At 36.3% G+C, this 25,762-nt stretch overlaps 2 protein-coding genes across 5 annotated transcripts in view; one reads left to right on the forward strand and one right to left on the reverse strand.

Annotated features, from left to right (window-relative positions):
- CTNNA3 (catenin alpha 3) overlaps positions 1-25,762 on the forward strand; it is a 1,725,675-nt gene that overhangs the window by 363,616 nt on the left and 1,336,297 nt on the right. The gene's annotated exons all lie outside the window — the stretch shown is intronic.
- LOC309642754 (small ribosomal subunit protein uS14m-like) lies at positions 12,415-18,462 on the reverse strand. The gene is made up of 2 exons (XM_082424670.1): positions 18,272-18,462; positions 12,415-17,654 (listed from the first exon to the last, which is right to left on the reverse strand). Exons 1-2 carry the CDS (start codon positions 18,302-18,304, stop codon positions 17,313-17,315), a joined length of 375 nt encoding a protein of 124 aa, XP_082280796.1. The 5' UTR covers positions 18,305-18,462; the 3' UTR covers positions 12,415-17,312.

The raw sequence follows: 25,762 nt of genomic DNA on the forward strand, positions 1-25,762 counted from the left end.
GTTTTCATTTGTCTGAAGATGTTTTTCGATTTTCCTTTTGATTTCTTCTTTGACCCATTGGTGGTCAGGAGTATGTTGTTTAATTTCCATATATTTCTGAATTTTCTAGTTTTCTTCTTGTAATTGATTTCTGGTTTCATACCATCATGATCGGAAAAGGTGTTTGGTATTATTTCAGTCTTCTTAAATTTATTAAGACTTATTTTGTGACCTAACATATGATCAAACCTGGATGATGTTCCATGTGCACATAAGAAGAATGTGTATTCTGCTTCTTTGGATGGAATGTTCTGTAAATATCTGTCACATCCATCTGGGATATGTAGTTTAAATCTAATGTTTCCTTATTGATTTTCTGTCTGGATGATTAATTCATTGTTGAAACTAGGAAGTAAAGTCCCCTACTATTATTGTACTGTATATTTATTCCTTCAGATCTGATAATATTTGCTTTATATAATTAAGCACTCCTATTTGGGTGTGTAAATATTTGCAAATGTTACAGTCTCTTGTTTGATTTCCCTCTTTATCATTATATAATGACCTCTTTGTCTCTTATTGCAGTCTTTGGCTTTTGGTTCCTTTTGAATGGAATATCTTTTTCCCACCACTTAATTTTCAGTCTGTGTGTATACTTAAAGCTGATGTGAGTATCCTGTTGTCATCATATAGTTGGGTATTGATTTTTTTATCCATTCAGCTGCTCTGTCTTTTGATTAGAGAATTTAGTCCATTTACATTTAAAGTAATTGTTAATAGGTATTGACTTTCTATTTCCATTTTGTTCATTGTTTTATGGCTGTTTTGTGATTCCTTTGTTCCTTTATTCTTCTCTTGCTCTCTTCCTTTATGGTTTGATGACTTTTTTTAGTGGCATGCTTAGATTCCTTTCTCTTTATCTTTTTACATCTACTGTAGCTTTCTGCTTTGTGGTTACTGCAAAGCTTACAGAAATTACCTTATATTTATAGCAGTTTATTTTAAGCTCTTAACAACTTAACTTTGAATGCATTTTAAAGCTATACATTCTTATACTCCCTCCTGATATTTTATGGTTTTTATGTCACAATTTATATCTTTTTATATTGTATATTTATTAAGAAATCATTATAGTTATAGTTATTTTTATATTTTTGTCTTTAACTTTCATTGTAGAGTCATAAGTGGTTTACCATTACAACATTAGGTTATTTTGAATTAACTGCATGTTTACCTTTACCAGTGAGTTTTAAACATTTATATGTTTTTCTGTTACTAATTCATGTCCTTTTGTTTTGCTTGAAGAACTCCCTTTAACATTTCTCATAAGCCAGTCTAGTGGTGATGAACTCCCTCAGATTTTGCTTGTCTGGAAAACTCTTTATCTCTCCTTTAATTCTGAAAGACAGCTTTGCCAGTTAGAGAATTCTTGACTGGTTGTTTTCTTCCTTCAGCACTTTGAACATATCATTCCACTCCCTTCTGGTCTGCAAAGTTTCTGCTGAGGTATATGCTGATAGTCTTACGGCAGTTCCTTTATATGTAACAAGTTATTTTTCTATTCCTGGCTTTAAGATTTTGTCCATGTCTTTAATTTTTGACAGTGTAGTTGTAGTGTGTCTAGGTTTCAGTGTCTTGGATTCATCTTGTTTGTAAGTCCATGGACTACCTAGATCTGGATGTCTGTTTCCTTCCCCAGGTTAGGGAATCTTTCAGCCATTATTTCTCTGAATAAGCTTTCTACCCCCCTTTCTCTCTCTTCTCCATCTGAGACCCTTATAATGCAAATATTGGTGTGCTTTATGATGTCCTGTAAGTACTTTCAGCTCTCTTCACCCTTTTATAATTCTTTGTTCTTTTTGCTCCTATGATTGGATGAATTCCACTGCTCTGTCTTTGAGTTTGTTGATCCTTTCTTCTGCTTGATCTAGCCTGCTGTTGAACTCCTCTATTGAAATTTTCACTTCAGTTACTGTAGTATTCCCCTTGGTTATTTCTGTTTGGCACTTTAAATATTTTCTTTGTTGAAATTCTCACTTTATTCATGCATTATTCTTCTGAACTTGGTAATCATTATTATGAACTCTTCATCAAATAAATAACTTATCTCTGTTTCATTGAGATCTGTTTCTGGAGTTTTATCATGTTCTGTCATTTGGAACATATTCCCTTGCTTTTTCATTTTTCTGACTATCTGTGTTGGTTTCTGTGCATTAAATAAAACAACCAGTCTTGACAGAGTGGTCTCATATAGCAGATGAACCTTTTCAATCAGCCTGACCTATGCCCCTGGTTGTCTTTCAAACATTTTAATTGTCCAAATCACCTTCTTTGTTCTAAGTGGCTTCCAGTGGTTGAGGATGTGCCAAGACCCATCAGTGTCCCAAAGGGGAGGGTTGCAGTCATTACACAGATGCATGTTGATTGGAAACTGGACCCTCACACATCAATCTGCAAAAGTATGTAGTTTGGCCCCTTCCAGGGAGAAACTGGGAGATGGGTGTTTTTGTCCACTCCCCCTGTGTTTAGCCCAGGAATATAGACATGGAAGGGGTGCTCCTGCACTCATCAATAACTGCTTCTTTGTTTGCCTCTGTCTTGTGGAACTTGAGTGCAGCTTCCATTGATTACCAGAACCAGGCTATTCAGGGGCTCATTACTTGCATGATGCTGCAAAAACTGGGGTGCAGATGTGTGTACAAGCTCCTTCCAGAGAGATACTGGCAACTTAGGACAGGCAGGAGGGAGAAGGCAGAGGAGGTGTCCACAGACTTTTCTGCTCTCTGGGGAGGATTGCAGTCAGTGCCCAGATGTGTGCTAAATTAGAGGCCTGACCCTCAGGTAGCAGCTTTTAATGTATACAAGGAGACCTCATTCAGGAAAACACTGGGAGATGGGTGTTTTTTGTCTGCTTCTTCTGTCTTGAGCCATGGGGTGACAGCTGCAGTGAGTGTTCATGTTCATTAACAACTGTTTTTTGCTTGCTATAGTATTGTGGGGCTTGTTGAGCAAGCCCTGTTGGCTTTCAGAGCTGTATGTTTTGGGGGCCTTATCTCTCTGTTGGGAGTCTTAAAGGTTGGAGTACTAGATATGTGGTTCAAATCTTTCACTCCTCAGGAAGAAGCTGGGAGTTGAGGATCCTTTTGTGACTGTAGAGCACTGTGCTGGAGCTGGGGTTTATGGTCTCACCCTTTCCTACTAGTTTCAATGTGGGTATTTTCTTGTTTGCCCATTGTGTAGGAGTTGCTCAGCTAGTTTCTGGATTTCTTTCAGACAGAGTTGCTTTGTGTGTAGCTGTTCATTTTGTCTGGTCATGGGAGAAGGGGAGTTCAGGAGCCTCCTATGTCACCATCTTTAAAGACTGCTACTTGCCCAATTTTTAATCATGTTATTATTATTTTTTGATATTGAGTTGTGGTAGTTTCTTATATATTTTGAAGATTAACCTCTTATCAGATGTATTGTTTGCAAAATTTTCTCCCATTACATAAGTTGCCTTTTCATTTGCTATGCAGTAGCTGTTTAATTTAATGTAATCCCACTTGTCTATTTTTACTTTTGTTGCCTGTGTTTTTGGTGTCATATCCTGAAATTATTGCCAAGGCCAATGTTCAGGAGCTCTTCCCTTATGTTTTGTTTTAGGAGTTTTATGGTGTCATGTCTTCCATTTAAGTGTCTAATTCATTTTGAGTTGATTTTTGTGAATGACGTGGGATAAGGGTCTAGTTTCATTCTTTTGCTTGTGGATATCCAGTTTTCTCAACACCATTTATTGAAGAGATTCTATTTTCCCTATTGTGTATTCTTGTCACTCTTCTGACAGATCAGTTGTCTGTATATGCATGAGTTGATTTCTGGGCTCTCAATTCTGTTCCATTGGTCTATGTGTCTGTTTTTATGTCAGTATCATACATTTTGATTACTGTTATTAGCTTTTTCTTATCAGTAGTTATACAAATTCCAGTTCTTCTTATCCTAAAGAAAAGCCACCACCTTCCCTGCCCCCTAAGCTCCTTTAACTATATTTTTTTCTCTTCCTGATCGTTAAGCTTTTTAAAAGAGAAAGTCATACTTTCTCTGTATCTTCACTTCCTATTTATTCCTCATTTCTCTGTAATCTGATTTCTGCCTACACCCTACATCTGAAACTCTTTTGGCAAATTTTACCAAAGACTTCCTAATTGTCAAGTTCCTTTTCAGATCGTGTTTATTCAACATATCCAATAGACCACTCTCTCCTCAGACCATTGTTTTGGGTGTGAGATGCCATGATATAGTTTTTTGCATAGTTTTCATTCTATTTTCATTTCCTTTGCCCATTTTTCATTCTGAGCTCAGTCATGTAATAGTGTCCCCTGATATCTATCATGACTACTCAATCAGATAGTCACCAGGTCCTGTAGGGTCTACTCTCTAACCTTTCCCAAATTAATCTACTTCCCTCCACTTCAACATCTACCACTTTAGTGCAGGTTCTTCTCTCTACCCCCACCAACTTTTTTTTTTTTTACTGTAATGGTACCTGAACTGGTCTTCCCAATTTCTGTCTTGCCTCCCTCCAATCTAGTTTTTTGAAAACAACTAGAAAAATGATATTCTAAAAAAGAAAATACCACTCTTCAACTCCCTGATTTAAATTCTTCAGTGACTCTCTATGACTTTTAGCATAGCTCTTAGCATAAGGTACACAGTCCTTTTTTATGTGTCCCCTAAATACCTATTCACACTTTTTCTCCTTAATTTTCACCTTTTACTTTAAGGTTTCACACTCTCTTTTGCCTTTATGACTTTGTGTGTGCAGCTTCTTTCTTATACCTCCCCCTCTTCCCTTATCTCCACTCCTTTTTCTTGGCTAAGTCTACTCCTCCTTTAGGACCCAGTTCTGGGATATCTCCTCCTAGAAGCTTTCTCTGATCAGAGTCTAAAGTATACTACCTAGCATGTACTTCTATGAAATACTAATCACTGTAATTATCTGCTTATTTTTTGTTTCCATTTGAATGCAAAGAATATTTTTCCTTTGGCTTTGAGTCACTAGCAGCTAGCATAATGTTGGGCACATAGCAGATACCAAATAAGGACTGTGTGAGATTGGTTTGCTGACCCTTCCAAAGCCTTGAAAGAGATATTCTTTACTATTTGGCAGAGCATTAACAAAAGTAATTGTAAATACATTTCCTGTGTTTTAGAGAAAGCCAAGAGGTAGATTTGTTAGAAATAGTTGAGAGAAACATTCATAATAATTAGACAATATTCAATGCAGTGCTGTTTTAACTTTCTTGAAAAACTCAGTTTGAAATGATTATTTGCTGACTGTCTGGGATCCTTTCTTACTTAATTTGTCAGTATTGTGAAAGATGAAGCACTGATGGGAAAGTGTGTGGTAAAATGGTCTATAATTAAAACACTTGTGATATCTAGAGCAGTGTAGATGAAGGGATGAGACCAATGAGGACTGCTGAGACTTGAAATTCAGATACATTCTGAATAAATGGATACAAGGATTATGCAATAGAAGTAGATCCAGATAATGGCACAGTGACCTCAGTGAGATCTAGAAGTTAATGTTGTAGATACAGACACTTAATTTAACCTAATTCTACAGTATACATGTTCACATCTCAAGTATCAAGCCAATGCCAATGATAAGAGATTAGCATAGAGCTAAGAACTAGGATGAGGCTACAGCAGTTCATTTGATTGTCTAATCAAAAGCAAGAGTAAGCCCCCAATTGTACATGATATTAAACAAATCAAGAAATCTAGTTTATAGCAGAAAAAGGAATTGAATAAGTCAGTAGGCTGTAGCTTGTGGGTGAATGGAGTTTAGATTATGGCACTTAAGAAGAGGGCCCTGGTATGAGCAGAAATCCCAGGAGGATTCAGTGACAAATTCGATCTTCAGCTCAGTGGATGCAGCATGGGAACAAGGTAGGGACTTAAATGTCTACATAGGGGAAAGGTAGGTGATTATAAAATGAATAGTAGTAGCCATCTCTAACATTTACTTAATAACTACAATATACCCGGTATTGTGTTAAGCCCCAGGGTACAAGCCAAGGGAGTTTTTATGAATGAAAAAAGAATTTTATTATTGAAATCCAGATATTTGGTTGAATAGTGAATAACCATTCCTGAGAAACCATTATTGTCACGGAAATTATAAAATATTATTAATCTATAACTTCCTCAAATAAATGCTTTGGAGTTTTGTCAGATTTGGAGTATGTTCACAATAGTATGTTAGGCATGCATGCCAGATATCTACCATTTGCCCCTCCAGATATAACCTTCGTTCTCCAACCTACTTTATTCCCTGGTAAGCTGTCCCAAATGGATAGAATGATCAGGTTCTCTTGCCTTCTGGCTTCTGATTGAGTTTAGTCACTTGGGAGCCCAGGTTGAAAACTGGGGGAAATGAATAAACGAAATTGAATTATAATTGTCTTATTTCTTGTTGTGAGTTTTCTAGGGTAGTCTGGATTTCTTTACCAAAGGTCATTGATCCTTTCAAAGTGGCTCTCTCTTTATGACTTTCTCTGGTTTCCAGTTGCTATTCCATTGTCTTGCCTCTTTGGTCCTAGGGGTGACGTTCTCAATTGTTATTGGCACATGGTTAATGCATTATACTTTGTGTCAGTATTTTTCAAACTTTGGTGTACATTAGAGTCAACTGGAGGAGTTGTCAAACCAAATTGCTAAGCCCCATCCCCAGAATTTCTGATATAGTAGGTCTGGGCTAAGGCCCCAAATTTGCATTTCTAACAAGTGCCTAGGTGATGATGCTATTGGTCCAGAGACCACATTTAGAGAACCATGCCTTATAGTTTCCTTGTACCTTGCCCACAGCTTTATTAAATTGTCCCTTTATTAAATGCTTTTTCTATTGTTCTAATTTGGGTGTGTCATCTGTTTACTGATGAGATCCTGATACTCTTTTCTACTATATCATAACTGGTCCCAGAAAAGAGAACTCAAAGTAGAATTTTGGAATTAGTTTTATTGTACATTTAAGAAGTGTAGAGGAGAAAAATGGAAATGGGTAATTCACAGAATGTGGTGGCATTATAATTATTCAAATTATTACATGGGGTGAAGTATAGATGGAAGATAGAGTATTGGGAGATCAAGTGACTGATACTTAGTTATATGGCAGTGATAATAGGCTTAAAGATTGTGGAGTCCTTTGGCTTCTTCTTATGATTCCAAGGAGGGTAAATAGGTAAAAGGAATAATTAAAAACTGTGAACATACAATTAAGGACTTGTGTAGATATGTAAGAAGCCATCCATTGCAGAATTGCAATGAAGGAGACTCTCATCTCCTGTAGTTTTAGGGCAGATATGACTGAGTAACCTCTAGCCTTAAACCTAACTACCACACACCTCTTTACTAAGAGATCTAGCCCTTCAGTACATAAAAGTCTTTTACTTGCCTAGCAAACTAATGCTGATTAACCTTCAAACCCACCTTTGCCATCTCTTATTGACTCAACATAGCCTAGATGGGGAGGTGCAAGACCTACCCCGAGAGGAATAGTTTATACACTGAAAGAGTTCAAAACCTCAATAATCTGTATTGGCACATGTGGGGAGTAAATGCTAAGGTCTGTCAGACTAAATTCATTGACATTGGTGTACTCACGTGGAATTTGGGAATTAATAATATATTGGCTTGGGCACTTGGAAGAGGGCTTAATAATCTATGAAGTATATTAATTGAAGCCTGAACTCAATGATGACCTATAGTTAATGAGGTAGAAATGTTTGAGATTACCTGGCATACTGTAGAAGAATGAGTTCAATGGTTTAGCGAAATGAAAATCCTGGAATGGATTAGCCAACTTCTAACCATACTCCCTAGGAAGGCCAGATATGCTCTTTTGTTAAAGCACTAAAATGCATTGGTAAGGGGGATGACAGTATCTTTGAATAACTCTGTGGTTGCTGTCTTCTGTAGGAAGGAGATGATATTGGGTTATACTATAATAGAATTAGATTCTCTGATCCTAATAGGATTGATGGGGGTCTTAGAATGATATAGATCAGCTGGTGGCCGTTAATCATTACAAGCAAGATGTCTGAAACTACCACAAGAAGCCACAGGGATGGGTCTTGACTTATAGATATCTCTGGGAGTGGTTCTTAAACTTACTGTGTATCAGACTCACGGTGGGCTTGTTGACCCCATCCCAGAATTTCTAATTTAATAAGTCTGAAGTGGGATTTGAACATTTTTAATTCTAATTGAAATTCTAATCAGTTAATGTTGATGCTGATGGTCTGGAGATCACACTTTGAGAACCACTATTCTGTAGCAACAGCTAATTGATTATGCAATTCTAAGGATAAAATACATGTGCATCCTTCCAATGTACTACCTGAAACGTATAGGCAGAAAAATCCTGCCTTGTGGCAGGTCTTGCGGGAAGAAATGGTAATATTAGTGTTTTGGATATATGCCAGTTCACATCCCAGAACCTCTCTGATGAGGGAGAGGCCAGGCCCCTTTGTAAAAGGACCTTGCAGTGTAGCTATGGGTGTATATTATACATTTTTATCCAAGCTATCTCTAAACATATTCCTCTGATATATTAATAGAGAAGAAAAAAGCATGGACCTCATTTATGGATGGTTATTTATGGTTTACTGAGACCAGCTGTAAATAGATAGGTACTACACTACAACCCCACACGGGGATGACCCCCTGAAAGCCAGTGGGAATAAGAAATCTTCACAATGTACAGAACCCTGCAATCTTCTGTCGGGATGACTGTATGCTGGAGACAGGGAAATACTCAGACCCTCTGAGTTATTAGATTCTAGATCAAAACTTATACTGATCCCCAGAGACCTTAAATGCCATCGTACTAGTATACCAGTCAGAGTAGAGATCTATGGAGGTCTTGAGATAACGGATAATGTTCTGCGTACAAGAGCAGTTCCCTATCCCTGCATATATAATGGGAGTAGATATAATTGGTACCTGGCAGAATCGACACATTGGTTTTCTGATCCATGGAATGAAGGCTATTATGATTAAAAAGGGCCAAATAGAAGCTCCTGGAATGGCATCCCCCACCTACCCAAGATAGAAAACCAAAAGTAACGCCACCTTCCTGAGGGAATTTCAGAGATTAGTACCACCATAAAAGACTAAAATAAAATTATTCATGTTGAATGTGACTGTTTGGCAACTGCCAAAGTCGTATGGGTCATGGAGTATGAGAGTATAGTTTTGTACACTTGCTCAGGTGGTAATGCTAATTGCACATGTAGTTCCAGTTGTGGTATCTTTATGGGAGTAAACTAGCACAGCCCCCTGGAAGTGTTATATTTTCCGTTTCCATTGGTAAGGAAAAATTCGAAGTCATTAACATTTATATGGCAGGGACAGCAGTATATCTTTACAGTTTTACCATAAGTAATATTCAGCTGATCACTGTCACACATAATCCAGAGGGATTTTGGTTTCCTTTATATCCAATAGAACATAAAGTATGTATATTACATCGACAGTATTATGTTAGTTTAAGCTAATGAGCAGGAAGTAGCAAGTATCCTAGTCACCTTAGTAACACAAATGCATGTCAGAATATGGGAGACAAACAAGTCAGGCTATTTCTTCTAAAGTGAGAAACAAATTATTACACCTGCACCTTGAACCTTGTCCACCACCAAGAGTGAGGCATAATGCTTGGTGAGCCTCTTTGAATTTTGAATGCAATATGTATTACCTTTAGGTAGGCTGCTGCTGCACATTTACTAGGTAAACTTTAAGGCTGCCAGTTTGAGTAAAGCCAGGAGAAAGAAAGAGCTGTGCAGTAGGTCCTATCTGCAGAGCAAACTGTTCTTCCCATGAATTTTATGACCCAGAAAGCTTGATATATTCAATATGTATGTGCCAGAGATACTATTTGGAGCTTCTGGCAAATCCCAAAGGAGAATCATGGCATAGACCCCTCCTTTGTCAATAACTATTTCCATTTGAAAAGCAATTTTACTTACTTGCTTATGGACCCTAATAGGGACTGAACACCTACCTGACCACAGGGCACAAAGTGAGTATGTGACCTGAACTGCCCATCATGAACTAGGTGTTATCTAATATCATGAGCCATAAAATTGGGTGTGCCCACCAGCATCTCATTATACATCAGATGTGATGTATCAAGATCAGGCCTGAAAAGGCCCAGAAGGCACAAGTAAACTGCTTAAGTAGGTGACATATTCCCAAGGTACTCAGTCCTGCTACTTCTCTGCCTCTTCCTCAACCCATACCTATAGCTTCATGGGGAGTTTCCTATGACTTGTTAATAGAGAAAGAAAATGCATGGTCCTAATTTATGGATGGATTTGCATGGTATACTGAAATCAGTTGTAGGGAATGGGTGCTGCACTACAACAGGAATAACCATGAAATACAACAGGAAGGGAAATTCTTCCAGTGGACTGAACTCTGAGCCCTGCATCTAGTTTTAATTAGGGGTAGAAGTAGAGATGTCCTAAGGTGTCACTATACATTCATTCATGGTCAATGCCTAACACATTGACTGGATTGTTAGGAACTTGGAAAGAAAAAAATCTTGTGAAGTTGGTGACAAGGAGGTCTGGAGGAGACCTCTTGGAATTGTTATGGAGTGTGAAAGATATTCCTGTCCAACATTAATGCCTAACAAAGATATCCACAGTAGATAAAGCATACAATTTTTAGGTGGACAAATGACCCCTGTGGCTTGATCAAGGAGTTCCTGTACAATGTGGATATGGTGAATAGAAGTATGCAAGGCACAGCAACATGGATTTTCCCTCCCCAAAGTTGATGTGGCTTCCACCAGTTGCTGAGTATACAGCTTGCCAAGAGAAGGTATCAACGTTGAACTCCTGATATAGCTTCATCCTCATGGAACCATCTAGCTACCTAGCTTTTTGTGGATGGGGGAGGCGATGCTGTGTCTTCACAAACACTCAAAGTCCAAGTATTGATTTGCTTTCTCTTTACAGTGTTTCTGCCATTTTTGGACTTATACTATGTTTGATACATCTTCATATTATCTCCATAACATCACCTCCAATTAATAGGGCTTCTTATGGTGTCAGTGATCTCAAGCTCATAGAATTTACTAGTCTTACCATGTATATATTTTTCAGAAACAGCTGGCTTTGTAGAATGGTGGCATGGCCTGCTAGAGGCTCAGCAATAGAGCTAGCAGGGAGATAAGACGCTGTGAGGCTGTGATGCTGTACTACAATGTGGTGAATGCCTTCAGCCAGCATCCAATAATGTTTTAGAGAGAAGAGGGAAAAAAATCATGCTATAACTTTTGGCTATGTTCTCCTCCCTCAGAAACCTCTTCATTAAGATAAATTTTATAATAACAATAATATCTTACAGAGTCATTACTTAACGCATACCTCACTTTTGTCAGAAAATTTTTGTTAGAACAATACATTTAACTTCTATCTCCCTGAAAAATTCAAGACATCCACAATGTCTACTAGGGATCCTCCCTCAGATGTGGCACTGCTGTGAACTACACACCCCGAGCAGTCATAAGTGGTGCTTCTGCATGTGTACAGGACACTCCAGTTTTCAAAGCTCTGTTGTATAACATTGCTTATCAGTATCTGATATAAATAGTATAATAAACAAGGTTTAACAGAATAAAGCATTAGTCAAAGGTGAATGCCTTCTAACTTAAATGGATTTTATTCAACTATTAATTTGTTCTCATCTGGGATAATTAAAAACCACACTGAAACCCTTAGACATTGAGAAACAACCCCAGTTCTTGACTTGACGGCCTGATTTTATTGATTTCATTTGTTTGTGGCTTTAGCTGTGAGAGGTTGTGTACATTAGAACTTGGCATGGAATCTTCCACTATAGGAACTGAAGACTTTATTTACTCTTAATAGCTGTATCAAGGCCTTTGTGTATATGCAGGTCTCAGCAATTGTCCCTGAGAAACTCTTGGAGTAAAAAATAATCTTTGACATAATTTCCCATATGATTCAGTTTGGATTCCCATGTGACTCAGATGCTGCCAACTTAGAAAGTACATATACATCATACTGTGCCAATGACTGGATTTCCTTAGTTGCTAATGCTCCTCTCTTCTAGTGAAAAAGGCTTTATAATTTTGAAACTTCTGATCTCTTATATGTGTTAATTTAAAAAAGTCTGTTTTCTCCCTCAGAACTGAGAAATAACTTTCTTCTTTTTCTTTGGAGTACTTTACTTTCATTTTGAATTCAAAAGAACAATTTTAAATATATGTTTTCTCACAGATGATAGGCATTCAGTTGCTGATCATGAAATGCTTACTACATTCTACCCAAAACTACTTTACAGAAGGGGCAATTAGTGATGGAGACCAATGCCAAACAAATACACAAATTCTATTCTATTCAAGTTCACTTCATGGGTGGTGTGATTTTAATGTTAGAATTTCTTGGGTGAATTATGATATTGGTGAGGCTAATTCAACTTAATTCAACTAAAACTCATTGCATCACTTTTTTAGCAATACTGCTGAAAGTAACACAAAATTCTATTTCTCTAATTTGCCTCAGAAATATATCGTAGTCATTAACAAGCAGAATGAGAATTGCACCTACCAATTACTGAACAAAAATTAGAGCTGTAAATAATGTGAAGCATCTTATTCTAGGCAGGTGACCTTATCTGCTTATCTTCCTACCATGTATAACAAAATAATGGTTGATAAGGGATATTAACAGCTGTTCTAATTTGTAATTAAACTTTTATAAATCAAATTAGTACTTCCCTCCAATAAAAAAAGATCACTGAGATTGATTTAACCAGCAATATTTTAAATCTTCTTTTTTAACTCCCATCTCAGTGACAGAACTGGGAGTCAGTTTCATATAACTCCTTTTCTTGGTATGAATTTCATGTGCCTAATAAATTTGTTTATTTGATATGACATTATGCTTAAGTTTGTATTTATTCTTCTTCTTAAAAATGAAATCAAATCATTTCATTTGTAAAAATATTGCCTGAATTCCTAGTTCAAGTTACAAAAATTATTCAATTAAGAGAAGAGAAATTTTGGGCAGAAGGGAACATTATTTAGAGAATTACTTTGAAGTAGTTCAATACACTGTAAATTTGCAATTATTGGATGATTGTATATATGTAATTACCCTGAAATTGTGCCAATAATGAGTCTTTTTCTCCACTTACATCTTGTCTCCATTGGTATATATTCTCTGAGTATTAGATTTACTTATGCATATTTGAGTCTCTATACACTTACTGATTTTTTAAGCAAACATTTATTAAGTGCCCACTGAGTGCTGAACATTATGCTAACACTGGGAGGGGGAGGTGTGTGAGGGGCTGAATAATTATATATAACCATCATTGTTATATAACACTAAAATCTTTCAAATGGAACCTCTAACCTTGACTGGTGTTATATAAACTTTCAGGGGATTCTTTAGTGACTGGAGTTCATTTACCATGTTCAGGGTCAATTGGACCTAAAGCATTTAAGAGATATAATTTAGAAGGAGAAGAAAACTTAAATATACATTGATAACATATTCCTGTCATAAATAATCTTTAATACTTTGAACTATTTAGAAATATGAGATAGTATCTAGTACAGGGACTATATTATATGAGAATATTTATTAAATGAAACCAAATTAATTAAATTCTGCCCTGTAATAAAAATTGACATTCACTGATGGAAACAGTTTAAGCTGATTGTTATCTGTTGGCTTTATAGATTTTACCTTTACTGGGGCTCCTTCCAACCACCTCTAAGAGGATCTTTGAAGGAGTTTTTCTCAAAATGTTATGCTGGACAAATCTAATCTACTCATTAAAAAAAGAAAGTCTACTTGATCAAACTTAGCAACTTTATTTTCAAAAATATTCTTTTATATAACCTAGTATAAAAGAAATAGGTATTTAAAAATTCCTTTTGATTTAGAGAATTGCTGATGCTTCTATTCACTATTCCTCATCTACTAAGTCTCTGCAGGAATTTATACAATTCAGTATCCTAAAGCAGAATGGTTAATTTTATCTAGTATTAGATAAGGAGGAAAAAGTTTTAATAAGTGCTGATAGTTACCCAAAGCTTCAAACTCTAATGACTCCATTAGAGTTACTGGATAACATTAATTGTGATATATGGTGACCACACAGAACATTCTGGGTTAAACACAACTTGAACCACGTGATCTGTTCCTATTTCATATTGCTAATCAGAAATGTTGCTCTTTAAACAGTTTGAACTGTTTCACATTCTTCTATTAATTGCTTACTATGCTAGGTAAAACTAAAACCTTTTTAGTTTTTAATAGAGATGTTGGTGAAATAGCTGTCTCTTAAGTTATACATTGTAGCTATTAGAAGATAGACCCAATTAGGAGTTTATAGAAGTAAAAATGGGAGGGGGACTGATTATGGACTCTGAAGAGGTGAGACAAAGTGGTGCCATTTCATATTCATATTTGACAAGTAACTGTTGTATACTATAGTCAGTATGCTTAATGTTTTAAACTAAATCATGGGGAACCAACTGGGTTCCAGTTTTACTTTTACTTTTATTTTTCATTGGAAAGCTGTGTTTACATTGGTAAATCTTGTGCGGAGGTTATGGTAATATACAAAGTTTTCTTTTCCTTTCAGGTGGTATTTCAAATAATCTTTAGGCTTATTCTAGAAAGATGTTCATGGTAGATTGTTACATAGTAAAATGAATCCCAGGGTATCAAGTACAAAAACTAAGTATTGTACTAGGGGATAACAAACTACTTGGGTACTTGTAAGGGTAGATATGCAAGGAGCTTTTAAACAGGTCACAGGAAATGAGAAAGAAATGAAAATAAATCACTTGTTAGAGATAACAATGAAATGAGCTAGAGAGAAGAGAAATGCTCTGTAAACAGGTACATGAGCAAGTGCTGTAGAGACTTACAGAAAATCAGGGGACTAGGTTTGACAATTTCATTCATCTTTCATGCCAAGGCCACAGTTTTGGTCACTCAACAGGTCAGTTACCTTTCCTTTGTCCTTGTACCATAGGTCACACTGTTAACTGTAGCTACCCTGTAAATAATCAAAACTACCACATTTTGGAAGCTTGCCATGTCCCAAGCTCTGTATTGAGTGCTTTACATATATTATTTTAACTCTTACAGCTATTTTATGAGACAGGTGTTATATCTCCATTTATAGAAAAGGAAACAGACTTGGAGAGATCAATTTCTTACAACAGCTAGAAAGAGCCAGAGGTGTGATGTGAATCCTCGTGCATCTGACTCCAAAGTCCATCCTTTTAAATCTTACACTTCCTGCACTGGTCACATCATGTATTTTATTACTTAAGAAAGAGTAAATAAATAAGAAGCTTGGAGTCAAAGTCTGGCTATTTCATTAGTGATGTGACCTTGGTAACATTTCTTAACCACCTCAGTTCTTCTGCTTGGAAATGGGGACACAAATAGCATTTATCTTTTGAGGTGCCTATGACCATTCAAAGTGATAATAAAATACTTAGCACAGGTCATGGCACATAGAAGAGTTTTCTAAATTTTACCATTATTATCATTTTGCATATTTTATTAAATTCTTGATTTTGTGAGGCTTTGTATTTTATAGTCCTATAAAAGCAATGTAATTTGGTAGTGAATCTTATTTTCTCTTTAAGAGAACTTTCTTTCCTATTTGAATTGAGTAATCTTTGAATCCTATTTGAATTTTATTTGAATCTGGTTTAAATTGCTCCTGAAACAATATTGACTTTTAAGAGAAGTTTGTTTTTACGATGCTGTAGTTTTTTTATAAATAATTTTCTACTGCTTTATTCTATGACTTTGGTTAATTATACTCATATGTCATCATTTATTAGTTTTCTATGGTCCAGACCACATATTTGTTTGGATATTAGCGACTGGAATTGTAAGATTTCTCTGTGTATTATAAAATAAACTAAAGTATGAGGGAAAAGTTCATACTTAGATAATCAGATTTCTTCTAATATTCTTAACTAGGTAGTATAGACTTTGGGGAATGATTTTCCTTGGTTGATAAGTTTTTGGAAAAATTCTATATATTCTTATATTCTCTTGAAAATTCTATTATCTTAGTTGCTATTTCTACAAGACAATTTAAAAGTATATCACTACTTCTGATAATTAGAGTTAGTTCTTTTTGTAATTTGTATTGATTGAAGTCATGCTGTTTCCAACTTTAAGCCAGTTATATTTTCGGCTATAATATAAGAGAGTCATGCAAATAAGCATATGTGTTTATGACTGTATGCAGTTAATATTTTTTGTTTAAATTTCACATAATAGATTAGGATCTGTGGGGCTATATGCCACATGGTTTGGATAGGTCTGTAATTAACCAAATTAAATCAGAAAAAGCAGATATTACTACATTTCTTAACACTTTGATCATGGGAATTATTGGAGCTGCTGGCATCAGCATGTTGAATAAAGGACATCTCAGTACTAAAAACTGTGTGTAGAGATTCTAAAGACTTTGTTGGATCCATGTTATCTGCTTAAGAAATGATAGGCAATCAAAAGCTAATTGATGATTTTTCTCAACTACTGATAGTAATTTAGTATACTTTACCCTTTATCCCTACTGCCTTGAAATAAATTTACTGAATGTGCTATCTTTTGATGATTATATCAAGGATAGAAGAACCAGATAATAAATGGGTCCTTAGACTTCCCTTCTCTGTGGGAAGAGATATTTAGGATTTTGGAATATAGGAGGGACAGATATTTGATAGTCTGTTTTCCTTTTTACTTACTTCCAGTCTTCTGACAATCATGGGTTTTGAGATCTAAACCTTAGGTGTAATTACCCTGATCCTAACTTCCTCATCTGTACAAGAGGAAAAAGTGATACTTCCTTTAAGCGTTCTTTTGAAGATTAAATGACATAATTTATGTGAAGTGCCTGGCATATAATGATGTTCAATGAACTTATGCTATTTGTGACCTGGTGTTTTCTTTCTGTCTTTTCCCTTTTGTTTTAACAATTAAGGCTTTTTTTTTTTCACAGAAATATTTTTTTATTACTCTACTCTTCACACTATGCTTGGGAACAGTATGTTTAATTTATTAAATCCAAGAGAAAAGATAATTCACTGACAGGATGAAACATCCAATTTTTTTCATTTAAAATTTAAAAGTAGTTTAACTATAGACAGCATCAGGTAGAGAAGACCTTTATTCTGGACCCCCATAAAAACTAGGTTTTTGTCTATTAGAAAAGAGTCTTCTTGCCAGAACTGGTTTTCCTGCAAGCTCAGTAGGTTCTGGAGCTGGTTATTACCACATTGCTCGCTGCACCCCAGACAGTTGCCCATGGTCGTCTAAGTGACGGAAGAAGATATGACTAAGCCTCCAGCACCGCCTTACACCTCGTGGACGGGACGTCGTAAGACACCGATTTGTGATTCTAACGCGACAGCTGTCCCGGGGAAGGGCAGCAATTTCTTCATCAGCCACTTCCTGAAGGTCTTTTGGCAGAATGGTATTCTTCCTGAGAGAAAGGATGTGTAGCCTCTCATCTACATACTCATAGGCCATTTTTCTTCTCTTCACATCATGCAACATTTTCCAATCTACATAGTAACTTCGAACTTGGCCTGAAGCTGATGAAGGAACAACCTCCTCTACAGCTATTGACCCATTTTTCTGCTCCCCTTTGCAGCAAAACGTCTTCAAAGGCTTGTCTATATTCGTAGTCTCCGATTTCTTTCCTCCTCTTCTGTCTTGTACGCTTTCCCTCCCACCATGCCATCGAAACCGCTGTGATCCAGGTCCCAACAATTTCCACTCTGCTAAGCCCAACAGGCAATTCTCAGCTCTTCTTTCAATTGACTTTGAGCAGAAAGTTGCCCACTCCCTGCTCCTGGAGTGCTTCCGGGCCACCACGCTCTCCTCCCTCGCTCTGCTTCTTTCAAGTCTCCTTTGCTCGGCTCTCTTCTCTTAACATTAAAGGCTCTGGGGCCTCATTCCTCGGACACCTTCTCTCTCCACCTACACTCCTTATAAATTGGAGTCAATCTGCAGCTTTCAATGCCAGTCAGCTCTAAGCTTATGAATACCAAATTTACATCTGCAGCTCGGCCCTCCCCTGACTCAGGCCGGAGGAGGGAAGTGGGCAGAGGGAAAACCCTGGGACGGGTCTGCACTGGGCGCTACAGGTGGGAGAATAGTGGGGAACCCATGGGTTTGGAGCTTCAGAGGAGAGGGGGAGGAGGGTATAAGGGGGTGGGCCAGACCTGCCGGACGGTCCGCAGCAGAGAGCCGAGCATGGAGGCCGCTATGTTGTCCCGACAATTAAGGCTTTTAACCAAAATTATCTTTTGCCTCTTGCATAACTTATAATCCAGACCTGACTTATTATGTAGTATGGCATTCTCCAAAGTGGTACCCAGGAGGCATGCATGATGATCCAGTGGGAAATATGAAAAATGTTAAAACTTCTAGTGGTATTTAATTTTTATTTAAGAAAATAAAAAAATTTAGGTTTAATAATATTTAATTTAAAAGCTAAGGTTAGTGTTTATATGTAATGTATAGATAAATACATTGAGTATGAATGCTGAATTTTTCTTTTTTCTGAATGAGAGTGCTTGATCAAAAAAGTTTGGAGATCATTAATCTATAATTTAGTGCCTGAAAGCAGCTTTATGGGTGACAGGAAGAAGAATTTGGAAAAGCTCTTTCTGAAAACTTTCTTGGGGTCCAGAGTTTAAGTAAGTCACAAGGAGGTAATCTAGTTATGGATGTCAGAGTGCAGAGGGGGTCAGTGTTAGTACTTGGTTCTTTTGAATTTTTGGTTTCCTGCAGTGGAACTTCAGTATAGTTTTAGTATAGTTTTGTTGTTGTTGTCATTGTTGAAAAAAGAACCACCTTGTTGAAACCTGGTTTGTTTCACATCTTCTATTAATAAGGTTGCGATTTTATTTGTATGGGAAAAAATGCACAGATAATATATAGTACAAACCCCCTGTAAATACTCTTATTAAGCAATAGACAAGACCTCCATCTTATAAAATAAATAAATGCAGTTTAAATTGGTTGCTTTGGTACTCAGAAGAGTGATGTAAGGCTCCTTGCTGAGACTGATATGCTGAGAAGATTTTATTACATTTTGAAACACATAAATAAAAGTTCATGCAAAGGAGTAGTCTGTATGCCTGTCATTGGGACTCAAACACATATAATAGAAAGATATTCCATTTAGCCTAACTTCATTGAGGATTAAGACACTTTTGCCAAACTGTGACCTACAGGAGAAATCTGTAGTTCTGTTGGATTTCAAAGCCATTTCACAATGTTGCTTCCAGCAGCAGGAATAACAGTTTTACAGACTAGTGAGTTGTTTATTTTGAGAGTCCATTTCAATGACCATAAACCACTGTTCTTGATATTGATGGTTTACTTAGTAGTTTGGAAATTGTGCATACTAGCAAAACATGAAATGGTTTTAAATTGTTTTTATGAACAGTGTCAATTACAGAATGGGCCAAATTCACTTTGACTGCAGAGGCTCATTACTGTGGAGGTCAAGATGCTCTACCACTCTCAGTTAAAGCTGTTCTTTTTAGTGATTTAAAGCCTGTTTGGTACTCCTTTAAGACTAAAACTATACCCTAATTATACAATCATGGAGAGTACCAGAGTCATAATAACCATATGTTTCTCTACAATCCTTGAAACACAGTATAAAATACCAGGGTTCTGAGTAGTATTCTACTTCCCAATATCCAAGATTATATTGGACCAAGAATGAATATCTCTAATAAGTTTTTCAAGGCTGATCACATTATTTGATTACTTGTGGAGGATGCAGATTGGCCTGGCCTGTGAACTGGATATAAATGACTACAAGAAGAAAAACCATCTGATGAATTCAAGTGAATTATGTGCTGTCAATTTGAGCTATATATGCATAAGGGATACCTTTTATGGGGACACACACATTTATTCCAGGAGATGGTTTTTGCTACATTTATATCATACTATATGTAAACATTCGGAAAATATTTGCATGAAACTAATGGCAAATCTGTTGACTGTTAGTCTGAAATGGGTTTCAATATCAAAAAGACAATATATATAAGAAATTTTCTCAACTAGCATTTTCCATGCTAGTTGTCATGGAATAACTCAGCAGAGCTCTTGATTTTTTGAAGATCTCAAAGGAAGTGCCAAGAAATTATATTCAAGGATCTTTAAGGTTTAATAAGATCTAGGGAAAGGATTTCTGTAAAATCAAGCCAGAAACAATTCTCAGGCCATTGAAATGATTTAGGTTGAGACAACTAATATTTTATATTAACTGTAGATTAATATTTTGTTCTTTTAAAATTGTATAATTAGTACTATGTTGTAGTATTTTCAGTCAGGAGTTAATGCACAGTTAATTTTACAGACGTGAAAAATTGTATTTGAAGGCCTTCCCATTTCTTGAGTGTTTTTCTTTTTTATTTTAACATCTTTATTGGAGTATAATTGCTTTACAATGGTGTGTTAGTTTCTGCTTTATAACAAAGTGAATCAGCTATACATATACATATGTCTGCATATCTCTTCCCTCTTGCATCTCCCTCCCTCCCACCCTCCCTATCCCACCCCTCTAGGTGGTCACAAAGCACCGAGCTAATCTCCCTGTGCTATGTGGCTGCTTCCCACTAGCTATCTATTTTACATTTGGTAGTGTATATATGTCCATGCCACTCTCTTACTTTGTCCCAGCTTACCCTTCCCCCTCCCCGTGTCCCCAAGTCCATTCTCTACGTCTGCATCTTTATTCCTGTCCTGCTCCGAGGTTCGTCAAAACCATTTTTTTTTTTTTTTTTTAGATTCCATATATATGTGTTAGCATATGGTATTTCTTTTTCTCTTTCTGACTTACCTCACTCTGTATGACAGACTCTAGGTCCATCCACCTCACTACAAATAATTCAATTTCATTTCTTTTTATGGCTAATATTCCATTATATATATGTGCCACATCTTCTTTATCCATTTCTGTCAATGGACACTTTGGTTGCTTCCATGTCCTGGCTATTGTAAATAGAACTGCAATGAACATTGTGGTACATGACTCTTTTAGAATTATGGTTTTCTCAGAGTATATGCCCAGTAGTGAGATTGCTGGGTCGTATGGTAGTTCTATTTTTAGTTTTTTGAGGAACCTCCATACTGTTCTCCATAGGGCTGTATCAATTTACATTCCCACCAACAGTGCAATAGGGTTCCCTTTTCTCCACACCCTCTCCAGCATTTATTATTTGTAGATTTTTTGATGATGGCCCTTCTGACTGGTGTGAGGTGATACCTCATTGTAGTTTTGATTTGCATTTCTCTAATAATTAGTCATGTTGAGCATCCTTTCATGTGTTTGTTGGCAGTCTGTATGTCTTCTTGGGAGAAATGTCTATTTAGGTCTTCTGCCCATTTTTGGATTGAGTTGTTTGTTTTTTTGATATTGAGCTGCATGAGCTGCTTGTATATTTTGGAGATTAATCCTTTGTCAGTTGCTTCATTTGCAAATATTTTCTCCCATTCTGAGGGTTGTCTTTTCGTCTTGTTTATGGTTTCCTTTGCTATGCAAAAGCTTTTAAGCTTCATTAGGTGACATTTGTTTATTTCTGTTTCTATTTCCATTTCTCTAGGAGGTGGGTAAAAAAGGATCTTGCTGTGATTTATGTCATGGAGTGTTCTGCCTTTGTTTTCCTCTAAGAGTTTTATAGTATCTGGCCTTACATTTAGGTCTTTAATCCATTTTGAGTTTATTTTTGTGTATGGTGTTAGGGAGTGTTCTAATTTCATTCTTTCACATGTACCTGTCCAGTTTTCCCAGCACCATTTATTGAAGAGACTGTCTTTTCTCCACTGTATATGCTTGCCTCCTTTATCAAAGATAAGGTGACCATATGTGTGTGGGTTTATCTCTGGGCTTTCTATCCTGTTCCATTGATCTATATTTTTGTTTCTGTGCCAGTACCATACTGTCTTAATTACTGTAGCTTTGTAGTATAGTCTGAAGTCAGGGAGCCTGATTCCTCCAGCTCCGTTTTTCTTTATCAAGATTGCTTTGGCTATTCGGGGTCTTTTGTGTTTCCATACAAATTGTGAAATTTTTTGTTCTAGTTCTGTGAAAAATGCCATTGGTAGTTTGATAAGGATTGCATTGAATCTGTAGATTGCTTTGGGTAGTATAGTCATTTTCACAATGTTGATTCTTCCAGTCCAAGAACATGGTATATCTCTCCATCTGTTGGTATCATCTTTAATTTCTTTCATCAGTGTCTTACAGTTTTCTGCATACAGGCCTTTTGTCTCCTTAGGTAGGTTTATTCCTAGGTATTTTATTCTTTTTGTTGCAATGGTAAACGGGAGTGTTTCCTTAATTTCTCTTTCAGATTTTTCATTGTTAGTGTGTAAGAATGAAAGAGATTTCTGTGCATTAATTTTGTATCCTGCTACATTACCAAATTCATTGATTAGTTCTAGTAGTTTTCTGGTAGCATCTTTAGGATTCTCTATGTATAGTATCATGTCATCTGCAAACAGTGACAGTTTTACTTCTTCTTTTCCAGTTTGGTTTCCTTTTATTTCTTTTTCTTCTCTGGTTGCCATGGCTAAAACTTCCAAAACTATGTTGAATAACAGTGGTGAGAGTGGGCAACCTTGTCTTGTTCCTGATCTTACTGGAAATGGTTTCAGTTTTTCACCATTGAGAATGATGTTTGCTGTGGGTTTGTCATATATGGCCTTTATTATGTTGAGATAAGTTCCCTCTATGCCTACTTCCTGGAGGGTTTTTATCATAAATCGGTGTTGAATTTTGGCCAAAGCTTTTTCTGCATCTATTGAGATGATCTTATGGTTTTTCTCCTTCAATTTGTTAATATGGTTTATCACATTGATTGATTTGTGTATATTGAAGAATCCTTGCATTCCTGGGATAAACCCCACTTGATCATGGTGTATGATCCTTTTAATGTGCTGTTGATTCTGTTTGCTAGTAATTTTACATCTATGTTCATCAGTGACATTGGCCTGTAGTTTTCTTTTTTTGTGGCATCTTTGTCCGGTTTTGGTAGTAGGGTGATGGTGGCCTCATAGAATGAGTTTGGGAGTGTTTCTCCCTCTTCTGTATTTTGGAAGAGTTTAGAAGGATAAGTGTTAGCTCTTCTCTAAATGTTTGATAGAATTCACCTGTGAAGCCATCTGGTCCTGAGATTTTGTTTGTTGGAAGATTATTAACCACAGTTTCAATTTCAGTGCTTCTCATTCGTCTGTTTAAATTTTCTATTTCTTCCTGGTTCAGTCTCAGAAGGTTGTGCCTTTCTAAGAATGTGTCCATTTCTTCCAACTTGTCCAATTTAGCAGCATATAGTTGCTTGTAGTAATCTCTCATGATCCTTTGTGTTTCTGCAGTGTCAGTTGTTACTTCTCCTTTTTCATTTCTAATTCTATTGATTTGAATCTTCTCCCCTTTTTCTCTTGATGAGTCTGGCTAATGGTTTATCAATTATGTTTATCTTCTCAAAGAACCAGCTTTTAGTTTTATTGATCTTTGCTTTCGTTTCCTTCATTTCTTTTTCATTTATTTCTGATCTGATCTTTATGATTTCTTTCCTTCTGCTAACTTTGGTGTTTTTTTGTTCTTCTTTCTCTATTTGCTTTAGGTGTAAGGTTAGGTTGTTTATTTAAGATGTTTCTTGTTTCCTAAGGTAGGATTGTATTGCTATAAGCTTCCGTCTTAGAACTGCTTTTACTGCATCCCATAGGTTTTGGGTTGTCATATTTTCATTGTCATTTGTCTCTAGATATTTTTTGATTTCCACTTTGATTTCTTCAGTGATCTCATGGTTATTTAGTAGTGTATTGTTTAGCCTCCATGTGTTTGTATTTTTTACAGATTTTTTCCTGTAGTTGATATCTAGTCTCATAGTGTTGTGTTTGGAAAGGATACTTGCTACAATTTCAGTTTTCTTGAATTTACCAAGTATTCATTTGTGACCAAAGATGTGATCTATCCTGGAGAATGTTCCTTAAGCACTTGAGAAGAAAGTGTATTCTGTTGTTTTGGGATGGAATGTCCTATAAATATCAAGTAAGTCCATCTTGTTTAATGTATCATTTAAACCTTGTGTTTCCTTATTTATTTTCATTTTGGATGATCTGTCCGCTGGTGAAAGTGGGATGTTAAAGTCCCTTAATAAGATTGTGTTACTGTTGATTTCCCCTTTTATGGCTGTTAACATTTGCCTTATGTATTGAGGTGCTCCTATGTTGGGTTCATAAATATTTACAATTGTTATATCTTCTTCTTGGATTGATCCCTTGATCATTATGTAGTGTCCTTCTTTATCTCTTGTAATAGCCTTTATTTTAAAGTCTATTTTGTCTGATATGAGAATTGCTACTCCAGGTTTCTTTTGATTTCCATTTGCATGGAATATATTTTTCCATCCCCTCGCTTTCAGTCTGTATGTGTCCCTAGGTCCTATGTAGGTCTCTTGTAGACAGCATATATATGGGTCTTGTTTATGTGTCCATTCAACCAGTCTATGTCTTTTGGTGGGAGCATTTAATCCATTTGCATTTAAAGTAATTATCAATATGTATGTTCCTATTACCATTTTCTTAATTGTTTTGGGCTTGTTATTGTGGGTTTTTTCCTTCTCTTGTGTTTCCTGCCTAGAGAAGTTCCTTTAGCATTTGTTGTAAGGCTGGTTTGTTGGTGCTGAATTCTCTTATCTTTTGCTTGTCTGTAAAGGTTTTAATTTCTCATTGAATCTGAATGAGATCCTTGCTGGGTAGAATAATCTTAGTTGTACGTTTTTCCCTTTCATCACTTTAAATATGTCCTGACACTCCCTTCGGCTTTCAGAATTTCTGCTGAAAGATCAGCTGTTAACCTTATGGGGATTCCCTTGTATGTTATTTGTTGTTTTCCCTTGCTGCTTTTAATATTTTTTCTTTGTTTTTAATTTTTGATAGTTTGATTAATATGTGTCTTGGTGTATTTCTCCTTGGATTTATCCTCTATGGACTCTCTGTGCTTCCTGGACTCGATTGACTATTTCCTCTCCCAAATTAGGGAAGTTTTCAACTATAATCTCTTCAAATATTTTCTCAGTCCCTTTCTTTTTCTCTTCTTCTTCTGGAACCTCTATAATTCAAATGTTGGTGCTTTTAATGTTGTTCCAGAGGTCTCCAGTTCTTTTCATTCTTTTTTTTTTATTCTGTTCTGCAGTAGTTATTTCCACTATTGTATCTTCCAGGTCACTTATCTGTTTTTCTGCTTCAGTTTTTCTATTGATTCCTTCTAGGGAATTTTTAATTTCATTTATTGTGTTGTTTATCACTGTTTGTCTGCTCTTTAGTTCTTGTAGGTCCTTGTTAAACGTTTCTTGTATTTTCTCCATCCTATTTCCAAGATTTTGGATCATCTTTACTATCATTACTCTGAATTCTTTTTCAGGTAGACTGCCTATTTCCTCTTCAGTTGTTTCATCTGGTGGGTTTTTACCTTGCTCCTTCATCTGCTGTGTATTTCTCTGTCTTCTCATTTTGCGTAGCTTACTGTCTTTGGTGTGTCCTTTCCGCAGGCTGCAGGTTCGTAGTTCCTGTTGTTTATGGTGTCTGTCCCCATTGGGTAAGGTTGGTTCAGTGGGTTGTGTAGGCTCCCTGGTGGAGGGGACTGCTGCCTGTGTTCTAGTGGATGATGCTGGATCTTGTCTTTC

The sequence above is a fragment of the Balaenoptera physalus genome, assembly GCF_965194825.1.
Source record: "Balaenoptera physalus genome assembly, chromosome: 14".
Taxonomy (NCBI): domain Eukaryota; kingdom Metazoa; phylum Chordata; class Mammalia; order Artiodactyla; family Balaenopteridae; genus Balaenoptera; species Balaenoptera physalus.

Bases quoted from the DNA above. Each gene is read 5' to 3' on its own strand.
- LOC309642754 (XM_082424670.1), bottom strand. From the start codon at position 18,304: ATGCTCGGCTCTCTGCTGCGGACCGTCCGGCAG. The intron at 17,655-18,271 runs GTCTGGCCCACC...GCTGTAGAGGAG, and splicing joins TGCTGCGGACCGTCCGGCAG to GTTGTTCCTTCATCAGCTTC.